Source organism: Glossina fuscipes, unplaced genomic scaffold (assembly GCF_014805625.2).
Source record: "Glossina fuscipes isolate IAEA_lab_2018 unplaced genomic scaffold, Yale_Gfus_2 2, whole genome shotgun sequence".
Taxonomy (NCBI): Eukaryota; Metazoa; Arthropoda; class Insecta; order Diptera; family Glossinidae; genus Glossina; species Glossina fuscipes.
The window spans coordinates 30447375-30460552 of record NW_023998416.1 but is presented as its reverse complement, the minus strand read 5'-3'; the positions used below and the strand labels follow the sequence as shown (position 1 = coordinate 30460552).

General features: G+C 35.4%; 2 protein-coding genes across 4 annotated transcripts; one reads left to right on the top strand and one right to left on the bottom strand.

The window, feature by feature from the left end:
- The first annotated feature begins 1098 nt into the window (after positions 1-1098).
- Positions 1099-2682, top strand: LOC119633683 (TBP-related factor). 2 transcript variants are annotated; one of them, XM_038027362.1, is made up of 3 exons: positions 1099-1255; positions 1315-1400; positions 1466-2682. In XM_038027362.1, the coding sequence occupies exons 1-3, from the start codon at positions 1196-1198 to the stop codon at positions 1983-1985; spliced, it is 666 nt and encodes a 221-aa protein (XP_037883290.1). In that variant the 5' UTR covers positions 1099-1195; the 3' UTR covers positions 1986-2682. The 2 variants fall into 2 exon arrangements, with proteins under 2 accessions (XP_037883290.1, XP_037883291.1); XM_038027363.1 differs by lacking the exon at positions 1099-1255 and having other exon boundaries at positions 1321-1404.
- Positions 2683-2987: 305 nt separating this feature from the next.
- On the bottom strand, positions 2988-13102 carry LOC119633368 (CD109 antigen). Of its 2 annotated transcripts, none has more exons than XM_038026895.1 (7): positions 12961-13102; positions 9159-9942; positions 5096-8843; positions 4838-5031; positions 3854-4028; positions 3678-3783; positions 2988-3618 (listed from the first exon to the last, which is right to left on the bottom strand). In XM_038026895.1, the coding sequence occupies exons 2-7, from the start codon at positions 9932-9934 to the stop codon at positions 3401-3403; spliced, it is 5217 nt and encodes a 1738-aa protein (XP_037882823.1). In that variant the 5' UTR covers positions 9935-9942; positions 12961-13102; the 3' UTR covers positions 2988-3400. The 2 variants fall into 2 exon arrangements, with proteins under 2 accessions (XP_037882823.1, XP_037882822.1); XM_038026894.1 differs by lacking the exon at positions 12961-13102 and adding an exon at positions 12670-12913.
- Positions 13103-13178: the final 76 nt, after the last annotated feature.

Below are 13178 nucleotides of genomic sequence, written 5' to 3'. Positions count from 1 at the left end.
TATTCTAAGAAGTTTAATAGGGTGTATTTGACATTTGCATATGGAGAAACTACAATGAGGCAGCTCTTGGTTGGCAGACATGGGAATTAATAAATATCACAAGTTAAAGGGCTAAAAACGATGCATTTGCATTATCTACCAAGCAAGACAGTCTTTCTAAAGCAGCAAAGAATAAGGCGTAACTTTTGTTTCTGAATTAATAACTTTCAAATAATCAACACAATGGGCAGTCGCGCTACTATCTTGTTTTACAGGAAAGTGTAAATAAAAACATATTCTTTTAGAACCAAACTTAAAGAAATCAACGTAAATATATATGTAAATAGGCACAATACTGCAGAAGTTGAGAAATTTCTTAACGAAATTTTCAAGATTTTTTCTACTATTAGCGAGACAGATGAAAATTTACGATTTGCTTCAATAAACTGGGTCCATTTCAGGATTCACTCTCTCAAATCACAAAATGTAATCTTTTTGCAACATAACACCCAGGGCTTCAGGCGCACCCTTTGGGTTTCTTTCTAATTTCCAAGGCAGTAAATCTCTGCACACTTGATGAAATTTTCTTATCTGATGAAAATGTATTAGATGTGAAAGTCTCGTACTAATTGTCTATCTCGAAATGCCATTCTGATCGGTATGATTGAATTGTCATTTTAATGTAACCTCTGCATCTAGCATGAAGCTTTAGTCAGACGAGTTCCATAAAACCATTGCCGATTAGTATAGTTGAATTGGGCACAAAGGCCGCTCCCAAGCGATCAAGCCTCATACGTTGCGTAACCCGCTGAGTTCAAAATGTGATCGGACAAACCAGCTTCCGCTAAAGTTTCCACGTGGTATGTCAGTATGCATATTTTGAAAGTTGTTTAGCACGAGTTTTCATAATTTCTTAGATTTGGGTGAAAATAGAAAACATAAGATTCTAATGTTAACTATCATCGTAAATTAATTGACAAGTTTATTAAGGCCCAGACAAAAAATTTTGTGTGTTTACACTGTGCCTCTTTTTATAAACCGGCAAATCATATGTTATTAACTCGTTCAATATTCAAGAATAAGAAGAAGAAGTATTATGCCGATTTATTTTTCTGATTTCAATAGCTCTTCTTACATGAAATAAGGGCACTTAGTCCTGCGTGGAAGTATTGTAAAATAATTGAAGACTTTAAATAATTCATTGACTATATTCACAATGGAATCTACTGCTTCGCTAAGCAATTCTGTCGGTAAAATGACGGCAACGCTTCTTAAGGTAAGTAATAATAGACGTAGTAAGTAATAATAGATAATAAATCTTGCTTCAATTTGTAGTTTAATCCTCATGCCAGTTTACAATCACAACAGCCTAATACGATACCGGTGGAACCGAAAGATGCAAATCATGAAATCAAGTTACAGTAGGTATTTAAACCTCCATTCCATACGCTAAGAGAATATATTCAACGATTAGCTAAAATTGTAGGAATGTTGTGGCCACGGTGTCAGTTGCTTGCGAACTAAATCTTCGGGATATTAACAATCGTACCCGCAATTCGGAATATACACCATCACGTTTTCATGGTGTTGTAATGCGCATGCGAGATCCGCGATGCACTGCCTTAATATTTCGTACTGGTAAAATTATCTGTACTGGAGCACGTAACGAAGTTGAAGCTTCCTTAGGTGCGCGAAAATTTGCTCGCATATTACAAAAACTCGGATATCCAGTTAAATTCACTGACTATCGACTACAAAATATTGTAGCCACAGTGGATTTGCGTTTTCCGATACGCTTAGAAAATTTAAACCAAGTTCATGGACAGTTCAGCTCATATGAACCTGAATTATTTCCTGGTCTAATATATAGAATGGTCAAACCGCGCATGGTCCTATTGATATTCGTTAACGGTAAAATTGTATTTACAGGAGGAAAGGCTAAAAAAGACATTCTGGAATGTTTAAATTTAATTTATCCTATTTTATTAAGCTTTCGTAAAAATTGAGGTAAACAAGACCAAGATTTGTTGTGCAAAAGCAAGAGCATTTATTTATTCTACTTTACAAAGAGTCATGTCTTTTTTTGATCGAGGATTTGTTTTTTTTTTTTTTTTTGTTTTATTGTAAATATTTTAAATTTATAGGCGATTATGTAAACGAAATTCAAAGATATATAAGATATAAGCAAAAAGTTCGTTCTAAGATATCATTTTTGCAAATATTAAAAAGTTGACCTTTATTTTAAACCTTACAAATGCTGATTTCGATATTTCGCTTTCCAAACATACCAAACATACGAGTGCCAAACTTTGTAACGTTTCGCTTCGCTTAATCTGTTTACCGTTATGCATTTAACGGTTAAAAAACACATACGATGTAGACCTACATCGCAACGCATTTAAAGGCTAAGTATTATATCATAGCCCATGAAATAATTTATGAAAGGCAGAAAATGGATCCTACTCAGAGCAAAAAGTAAACTTCATGACTTTTCAAACTTATGGCACAACAATTTAATAAAATATGTAGTGGAACGTATGTGATCTCATTCTATGAGGAAGTAATTTAAATGAAATTTGGACATAAATAGCACTGTAGTAAGAGTAGCTTCTGGAAACTAACGTATCCTTAGATGAAAGAAGTTTATTACGATTGGATATCTGACATTGTATTCTTCATACTGTTTTCTTGTTTAAATTAGTGGTTTTCGCATTTTTTGGTAAAAACGTTTTTAATAGTTTATTTAGAAACTTACTTTTTATCATTTGTAAAAAATAAAATACAAAATCTTAGACACGATTTTTTTATATATATATATAAAGGCTAAAAAGTACATATGTATACATGTATATAAATATATAAAGGCCACATAAGTCGGGAAGGACGGATTCTAATAATTTAGTGTATTTCAAATTATTCATTAATTTCATATTAAATTATTGATATAAAATACATAGACTTAAAATAAACATATAAACTAAAAAGAAAAATTTATTCAAAATAAAAGTTTTTATTACAAAACCATTTTCAACAAAAGCGTTTTTTAGAATGTAATACAAAATTAAGTTTTGATCTGAAATTCACTTTTAAAATATTATATTTTTTTATTCGTGTTTTCGTTTGAGACGTTTACATACATCCTGCTTCAGTTACTTTCTTTACAGAAAAAAACACTATGTGTTTTTCTGTTGAATAATTTCGCAAATTCATTTTTTATAGGTTCACTCTAAAAGTTTATGGTTATAAAAATCTTTGCTACATTTTGTACTTAGTATTAATGTAATAATGGACGGATTTTTGTTCATTTAGCAAGCAATGTAAAATTATGTTTGGTTAACATTTGACTTATAACACTTGGGTGACAATGATAGAGTAAGGAAGAGACTATATATAAAAAAGAAAGCATAGAGTTTAAGTTTCACTAGAATGTCATTAATTTCAACATATTTAAAATGGAAATATGATCATGATGGCGCATTAGAGAAATAAATGCACTAAAGAAGAGCAAAAATAAGGACATGCTTGCACGCCAGCCTACGTTATATATAGAGCAATATGGACACTGCGAGCTGCCGCAAACTTCACATATATTTAATAAATATGTAGGCAAAGCATCGAATATGGTTTCGTTAAAACGTTCTAGAAGAATGAAAGTAAATTGCATTAATAATAAAAATCGATTAAAGATTTTAAATTACCTGGCGCATAATATTCATAAACTCGTATAGGCAGGTAACGAGACATATTCGCTACAGGATACCAACGTTCTATAGTGAAATTAATGCAAATATCCTCTTGGTCCAACTAAAAGCAAAGAGATTAAATTAAAAATTTTACCGTTTAACTTTTCTTTTCCATTTTTTTCTGCTCTTACGTAATCAAAGTAGAAAATCACTTTCTGATTCATATATTTGGCCCGCCGTAAATTCCGTACTCGATTGCTTAATACGTAAGAGTCCAGTTTTTGCTGCTGTATCCAATAGCCAGTAGGTATGGTGACATCTAATACCGCCATACCCGATCTTTCCGATTCTTCTATATTGATCCAGCTAAAAAAACGAAAGTAGGATATTTTTTTATTATTTTTCAAAATCAAACGGAATATTTCCCTTAATAAAATATTCTCCTAACTGCAAGCGATTACACCTTCATTCATTTTTAAATTGTTCAGGTAAATACTTGTATAGCTTTTTAGCAAAGGGTTTTGTTTAATATGTAATATTAACCAATCATTAAGCTTTTTTTTAATTGTTGTTATTTGTAGTACGCAACAGGCTTATATTATAGAGTCTTTGTCCAGTACCTTTGAAAGCTGGAAATAATTTCATTAATCATCTTACGTATATGAATCCTATTTCTACAGAATCGCTGGTAACTGATTTCGATCGAGTGTGCGTAAGTTTTTATTGACCCAAAACTGATTGTAATCGCTTACAATTGATACAACTTGTAGCGGATAATTTATTTTCATTGTTAAAAAAAACGAAGCGATATATATGCTTTTGAATCGAGTCTGGCGTACCCGAAACCCAATTTCCAAATAATTTTCTCACATAGAATACATGAAAAGTTTGAGTTTTAAAAGCTACAAGCGGACGACGCTGTTTTCTCAACTTGCAACATCTCCGAGTACATCCCCAATGTATTTCCAAAGCCCTAATAACTAATTTTCTGAATCCGTAACTATGGCTTCACATAGACGCATTTCTTCATTGTTAGTAGCAATAATGCGTGAACATGTGGTTTTATAGGCTAAACAAGAAAATAATTCTTTTATGACTGATGGTAAGAATGGGATACTTTGAATAAAGATTCCCCTTTTTCAAAATACAAATAGGCCAACCTCTTGTATACTTACTTTTGACACGTTAAATATGAAATATGTGACTGATTTCGGCCATGGAAAATAGCTTTAGTGTACAAACCGAATGCAGGTACAGGAGGCTTTGTTTGAAATTTCTCAATATCAACATTGTATTGTGCATGCATTTGCAAAATAGCGTAACCGGTACCTTTGGCCTGCACTTTAACAGTGCCCCAAGCGTCAGGTATCTAAATAAACAAAAATTTTTTTTAAAGAAAAATGTGAGTAAAGTCGAATAAAAATCAAACTAACCTCAATCGATTGTAATTGTGCCAAATTTGTGTCATCGATATGCAAAGTTCTTGGTTTACCTCCCGCTGATGAGGCTTCTATTTCTACGGTTAGTGAAGATACCTCACGTAAGCGTGAATGCACTGTATACTCGACTAAAGCGCGTAACGCTACGCTGGTGTCTTGGGTTGAAGCCCAACCACCGTCATACAGGCGCTGAGCATTTAGCCAACGAGCTATTGGATCTACTACGTATTCACGTCGTGATACATAGACCATCAAAGCATAGGACGTGGTCTCGATATTCACTGAATCATACTCGTACGGCAGTCTGGGCAGTGAAAACAACTTTTGATTTTCTAATTTTTTTGGCGGATCAGGTAACTCTTTATAACCCCAGTACATATAGTCCCCTACAATGCGAGCATGTGTTCTTAAAATACTGAAAACATGCTCAGCCATGGGCGATCCACACAATAGTAGAGCATAAGCGGTAATTGCTACATCATACGGCTCCTTGGTGTCTTGTAAAAACTGCATATTGCGCTCAATCCAAGAAATGGCGCGCTGCTGAGCCAGTGCTACTCGTGCTCCTAGGGAGCCTGATAAGTCTTTAACCGTAGCCAATGTAATTAGAACATGCGACGTTAAAGTAATATTACGGTTTTGCAAAAAGGTATGATTTGCGAAATTTGTACGATTCATCTTGCGATCCGGCGACCAGGTTATTTCATAAAAGCCGCCTTCAGACGTCTGATGTTGCAGCAGCCATCGTATGTTTTTCTCAATGATAGTAGGATCTATGTAGATAAAGTTTTCCCATTCGTAGAATGACGCCTCTTGGAAAATGCGCACACAATATGCAGTTAGCCACACGGAGGAATCTGAATTATTCCAATCCGAGCGAAACGAAGCATATGATCCGTCCGATTTCATGAAACTCAACTGACGTTGGTAAGCGATGTTCATATGGTAAAAAGCTTGTTTCTCCAGAGTCTTATTTCGCTGGTTAATCAGGCGCATATATAGAAGTGTGTAAACATTTGCGGCGAAAGAGAACGCATTTTGTTCGGCTGATTCCATGGGCAAATGAAGCAATGAAGTAGCGTTCACAGGCATCGTTGGGAAAATTGGACCCACGACATCACCGACTACCGAAATGCGTGCTTTATTTGACCCGTAAACGAAGTATCGGTCTACTTGGTAGGGAATCTCCGGTGTCTGGGTAATATTTACATGCATATATTCAAAGACGTAAGCACGGTTTGAAAGATCCAGTAAAATTGATTGGTGGCGATATTGAGGCAAACCGTCCGACTCTACATGGAGTTTCCGCGTAATTTCGTCAGTGCCTAAAAGTGTAGCAACGTGTAACGTAACATGTATATCGCCAAGACGTTGCGGCACAATAGGCACATAAACTACTGTGGAGTCCTGAGCTTCCAAATATATAAAGAATTGATGTTCTCCAAATGATGTACGAGGATTATAAGACCGAACAATACCTTCTTCCTCGACATGAACGAATTTATAGTCCAAGCTATCGTGTAATACGACAGTGGCCTCAATAGCTGTAATCATGTAATTGAAAACTGTCACTCTTATGCCTACTTGTTCTCCTTGCCGACAATTATCGGGCATTTCAACATTGATGAAGAACGGCTGTACACCCACGTATTCAATCGCCCTGCTCAACATACCGAAGCCCTTGGAAGGACTTACGCTGAATGCGCTAACCATCCAATAAGCGGGTATGTCAGGCACTTCAACATTAAAAATATAACGTCCGTGTGGTCCGATATTTACATCTCTCCAAAGCCAAACATTCTCATAATGCCTCAGTACGCGATTAAAGCGGTATTTACGATAATTTAAGAGATCAGTGTCATTACGAGCGCGACAACTAATTTCATCAGTACCATCGTCGCAGTCAAATACGCCATCACATTGTTTTTCCAAGCGATAACAACGCCCTGATAAACATTCTCCTAAACCTAGAGTACGATTGCAATTTTCGCCTCTGCGCGGTACATAACCATCCGTGAACACAATCAAGCCACTATATTCAAAAGTGCGGTTTGCATCAATACCGAAAGATGAGGCAGGGAAATAAATTAATTCATCTGGATTTCCAGAATGTGAATTCCAAATATGCTTATATGTGCCATTGGTTTGCTCATCAAAATTGGACATTTTTGTGATAATTTTTGCATAAGTCAATTCATTGCCTGCTTGCATGGTGTAGAAAGCGCTATCAATGCCCGAAAGTCCTACATAGGAACCGGGTTCCCCAAAGATAGCCACCTCGACTTTCTCACCCGTTCTTGCCTTGCGATTATTAATGTAAACAGTGAAGTTATTTCGAGAAATACCATTTACTGGAAAAGTTAGCGAGTCGGCAACAATCTGACCTTGTTGTGTAATCTTCCAAACAACAATTGTCGCTACCGGTGCCATTTCAGCACTTAGCACTACGGCAATGGTGCGGATGCCTTCGCGTATCGTTTCCCGATCATTCATTAATATAACACCTTTCGACATAATTAGGTAACTGAATTCTTCCAAGAAAAAATTAGTGCGTATATGAAAAATGATATATTCCCCCACGGTAGGGGACTCCGTGCTTGTAGTTACTTTGATATGCTGATTGCGAGGAGAATAATGGCCTACTAACAATAAATCCTTCTGAGCACGTTCGCCTCTTGAGTCTATAAAGTTTGCCTGCAAACGCATTTGTGTAACACCATTCAAAAAATCTCTGGATTGGGCCCGATCATCTAACTGCAAATCATTACGCAAGTCAATTTTTACTTCCCAGACACCTGGAGTTTGCGGGTTCATATTTAGTCGTTGAGCAGGCCACTCTCTGCGTCCTCCAGATTTGCTCTCCACAAATCCGCTGACTTCCATAATCCCGGAATGCTTTAAGGTATACTCATCCAATGGCGAACCATCATGATATTCAACCACAAGGTACGTGGTGAAGGGCATAGCAGGTTTAAAAACTTGAGGGCTGTCACCAAGAAAAGCTACTCTTATACTAGAATTGTAAACGCGTGCTATACTGTAGCCTGAAATTATTTCATCATAAAACTTTTCACCCACGGTAGCTGTTATCAGGACTTCCATTCCTGCTAAATTGGGTGCTAATAATTCCAATTCCCGCATTGGCCATTTAAAATCGAATGTTCCATTAAAATACCGTAAATAAGGCAGTGTTTTACGGTAATCGCCTGTCCAAGGATCATAAGTTTCTTGTACGTCCGGCTTTGTTATCCAAAATGGCCACTCCTCATCAAATTGATATAGTCTTTCTATCACGTATTGACTACGATAATATTGCTCTTCTCTTATTCTATCCTCTTCTCGTTGCTCAGGCGAATTTGGATTGTATTGAATATTGTAACGATTCTGATCGTAATACGCATTTGTTGACCGAAAAGATGATCTACCCAAACGAAATTTTTCGTTGAGAGCTTGATTATCAAAGTAACCGATTGGACGTATAGTCGCCTTCAAAGTGAGATTGCCGCGTACGGGAGCGCCACTAGTAAAATTGGCCATAACTCGACCATAGATATAAGGATCAGTGTTGAAGAAATATGCTGGCATAGTAACATTAACTTCAAACCGAGTCTGATAATATTCTTCGACTGTAAAATGACCTTCCTCTTGTTGCCCCTGGGCAATAACTCGTATCGTCCATTCGCCGAAAGTTGGCTGATCGGAAATCTTATACTCTAGGGAAACAGAGCCTAAGTTGGATTGTCTGAAAATGTGAAATTTTTAAAATCAATATTAAAATGGAATAATTTCTTAAATTTTAGCGAGGAACAATATCAATGGGTTATTTTATACGTTGTATGATTACATGTAGTTTTGACCAAGGCCCAAAGTAAAAAGCAGAAATCATAATTTTCAAATCGAAAGGCCGCAGACTTTAATTGAAAGAAGGAAGCGAAGGAAAAGGAGGTAATTGAGAATAATTCAAAGAGCCAGTCTGAATATGTTAACAGCTGTTGCATTGAAAAAACGACTACAAATACCAAATATCTGAGAGTAATTCAAAACCAATTGGTCTTACCTAGATAACCAACGTCGTACTATATGTCGATTCGGATCCAACATGTACACATCAACGGCATTATCGAAACCTTTCAATTCGGTCGTGATAGGTATTGTGCGAAAACGTACGGTTTCGCCCTGCATGTATAAGGGCTTATCAGTTTGTATAAATATAGTCATAGAACGCTGGGAGAATTGCAAATACGTCTCATTCAAGAAGGCAAAACCTCCGTATACGTTTTGATAGAAACCTTCCACGCGCAATTTATATTCACCGCCGACACTAGTAGGCGGTATTCGCATTAGCAAAGTTTCCGGTATACCCTCCTTAACATCTTTAGAATCGCCACTAATTTGCACACCATCACAGGATATACCAGCATGAATGGTCATAGGATATTGAGCTTGCAGTATATTAACAGCCACTTGGTAAATAAGTCCTGGACGTACCATACGTGAAGCCACTATGAAGTAAGTAGGCTCCTTGGCATGATATATCTCCAAAAAGGCATTTTTGTTATTGTACAAAGTTTTGCCACGATTCGCCAAACTAGGCTCGTTATCCAAATCATCGGTGCGATAGCGATTGCGATCGTTTTGACTAAAATTATTCAAATTTACATTGGCGCCATTGTAGGGATCATCATAGTTGCTGGGTGTGGAATATTGATTTTGTTGAAAGAAATTATCTTGCTGTTGCTGTTGTTGTTGTTGTTGCTGTAGTTGTTGCTGAGAAGCAGTGGCTCTTAAAGTTATTAGCCATATTAGCCCAAGGCACAAATGTTTTGTAAACATATTCTGATCTGCAAAGAGAAGAAATTTGAAATTTATTATTATTTTGCAAATGAATGAAAATGTATGTAATGCCAAGAGTACAAGAGTCTTTAGCAACACTTTGACCGAGTTACGAAGAGGAACTGAATCAATATAATTTAAAACAAATGTATCATTCTTAGGCTCGTTCGTTATTTAATTCTATGACTTGAACAAAGAGCGGTGTTATGCAAAAAAAAAAAAAAAAAAAAGAAAAAGTAAACGCACGTATGTTGTACATGCAAAATATACGTATTTGTATATATATATGTATATAACATCGCTTAAATTAAGAAATGAACTGCTTGCATATGTAAGTACGAAAAAGTATATTTATTCTAAATTTATTAGACTGTGCGAGCCGTGTAGTGTAACAAGTGTGGTGCATTATGTCAACTGCGAAGCGGTATATGTGTGCGAGTATTTCCTCCCATTTTTGCTGCGTGACATTTTTGAAGTAATTTTTTGTTTTTTTTTTTTTTCATTTAAAAAGATTTTAATTTTATCTTTTCCAACTTTATTCAGGCCATCCCATTTATTTTTAGCTATTTAGGTGATATTTGTAGTTTTTTTTTTTTTTCTTTTTTTTTTTTTTTTTGCTTCAGTTTTGATCTTCGAACGAGAGTTGCATCAATTTTGTCAATATTTGAACAGCATGTACTGATGCGCTTTCAAAACCGCCAACACCAAGAAAGCCAATGTTACATCAGCACAAACAAAAGCTTTTGATTCGTTTATCCTAATAATTAATAACTACGATTATATTCAACAACAAATTTAGAATCGTTATTAGAAATGTAAAAAATGTTAGGGATGCACATAGTACCAGTCCCAACAACAACAAGCATAGGGCGTGTTCAATCGTAATGAACACTGTGATTGTCAAAGAATAAGTTAAACCAAGGCTTATTGCTCGTGGCTATCGCTGTTGGAAAATTGTATTTAGAAGATTATAGCCAACAGAAATTCCGGGTAATACTGAGCAATCAACTACATTGCGTCATATTCACACCCAATTCCAAAAGAGCTGATATTACAAGTTCAAAATGTTTATTTTGATCTCCATGGTTTATCTCAATGAACTTCCAATGTGTTTGCCCAATTTAAGGCGGCCGGGAGAATATTCACTACAGAGATATTCGCAGATGGACAGAGAGTCTCGATTGAGAATACATATAGAGTCCTACATGAAGAGTCCTTTGAGGAATTGCTGCCTTTTTGATAAAATGAATGTATCCTTAGTCTTTCCTGATGGGTGTAAGAATTTACTAATAGCTTTCCCATTTTTTTAATTCCAACATTTTTGGTCATTAAGATATCATTATTGACGCAAATATAACACGTCCCAGAAAACTGTATATTACAAGCAAATTTGTGCTTAGTAAAAATACAAGCAGAAAATTTACGTTGGTCATTGTTTCATAAAAAAATTATGCGGTTGAATGCTACATGAATATATTGATTGGATAGCTCGAGACGTGGGCTTTCTTTAAAACTAGGTTGCAAATTTGTCATTTTGGTCAAGGTATTTCATTTAGCAACCACCTGCTATAGTACGAAAAATGAACAAGACCGATTTGAGCATTTTGCCGTCTCCTACTGGACATGCAGACGAGTTATTGAGAACTTTTTTCAAGAAAAGTAAACAATATTTTATATTATTATTATTGTGCGGTTTTTCGCGTAACACTCAATAAAGGTTTGAATACGTTTTCATCAAAAGCCATGCATGCATTTTCTAAAGCCTCCTTGTTACCAAACGGAAGTAAATAATCATTATAATCTTAATATCAGTGACTTAAACTTTAATTGCCTATGTGCATTTCATAGAGATAGCACATTGTACCACGAACATGTACGCTTCCTATTAACGTGCTTAAGTACATCCTATGTCTTTACTACACATTCGAGAAGAAGCAGTGTTTATTTGCTTTCCTTAAGACAATAATTAAAACCTAATCAGATATTAATGTAAGAAACATCAGCGTTTAGTAGGAAATATATTGCATGGCTTACACTTTATGTAGCACAACCAAGTTAAAAGTTAGTTGACGTGAATTATGATATTATTGCACTTGACCGTCGACAGCCGGTACATTTGGAGAACGCAAAGTAGCACCACAACCACCACCACTAATACTGACAGCAGAAACAACAACAACATAATTCTTTTTTTATATAAATGGCAGTTGTTGTGGAAATGCAATGCAATAAGTGCAACGAAGCAGATACAGTTGAAGCACGAGACAAATGTTCAAAACGAGGCATATGACTGCGGCGGTTGAGCTGCTGTCGGTTAACTGCTGGCATAATGAAGCATAATGTAACGTAAATGAGAATAGCTAACAAATATGACGAAAATTTTAGCCGACCAAAGAAAAGAACCAAATGCATATTTAATAGAAATCCACTTATACCACCCCAAATTTAAGCACAAGTACACACATTTACATGAACGTGCGCAAATAGTTTAAAACAGTGGCTTTAACGAGTTAGAGGAGGGGGTGAAGAACAGAATGTGTCGGTATGATTCATAAATTGGTGTTAATTAAAAAAAAATTGTCTAGAGTTGACACAAAAGGTTCAAGGGTTGACGACATGTTATGTTTGTAATTTAATACCGTTACACTAAACACTTTCTTTAAAAGGGCATCTTTCGATAGTGCGAATGAGTACATAGGAAAGGGTTAGATGTATTAGAAAATTGGAAAACTTACAGGTGGTAAAATTTTTAATAGGCATAAAGATCACAAGGATTAATAGATTATCGGATGTTCTTTATATTGTTGTTGGGTTCCATTAATTTTCCTTTTCTTGGAACTATTAAAGCTTATGTGCGGTCAACGCCCATGTTTAATATTTAGCAACACAAGTATCATTAGTGAGAAAAACAATAGAAGCATAGGTATTTTTTCCTCCTCACTCACTATTCATAAAAACAATAAGAACGTTCACTACATTTTTTTGTTGTTTTCACGTTTAATTCTTTCACATTTCTAATTCCATACCTTTGTAATATATTCTTTATGGATTTAAAGGTTTCTTTGCTCATTCATATTTTATAAAAAAAAAAAATGTTTATTTAGACAATTGGAACACAATAAAATTTTAATAAACGAAAATAATGTTAAATCGTCGGAAAGAAAAACACAACACAATTCAACTCACAGAGGAATAATGCCAACCCTATGACTTTTCTGCAGGGATGTATTTTTATAAGAATTGA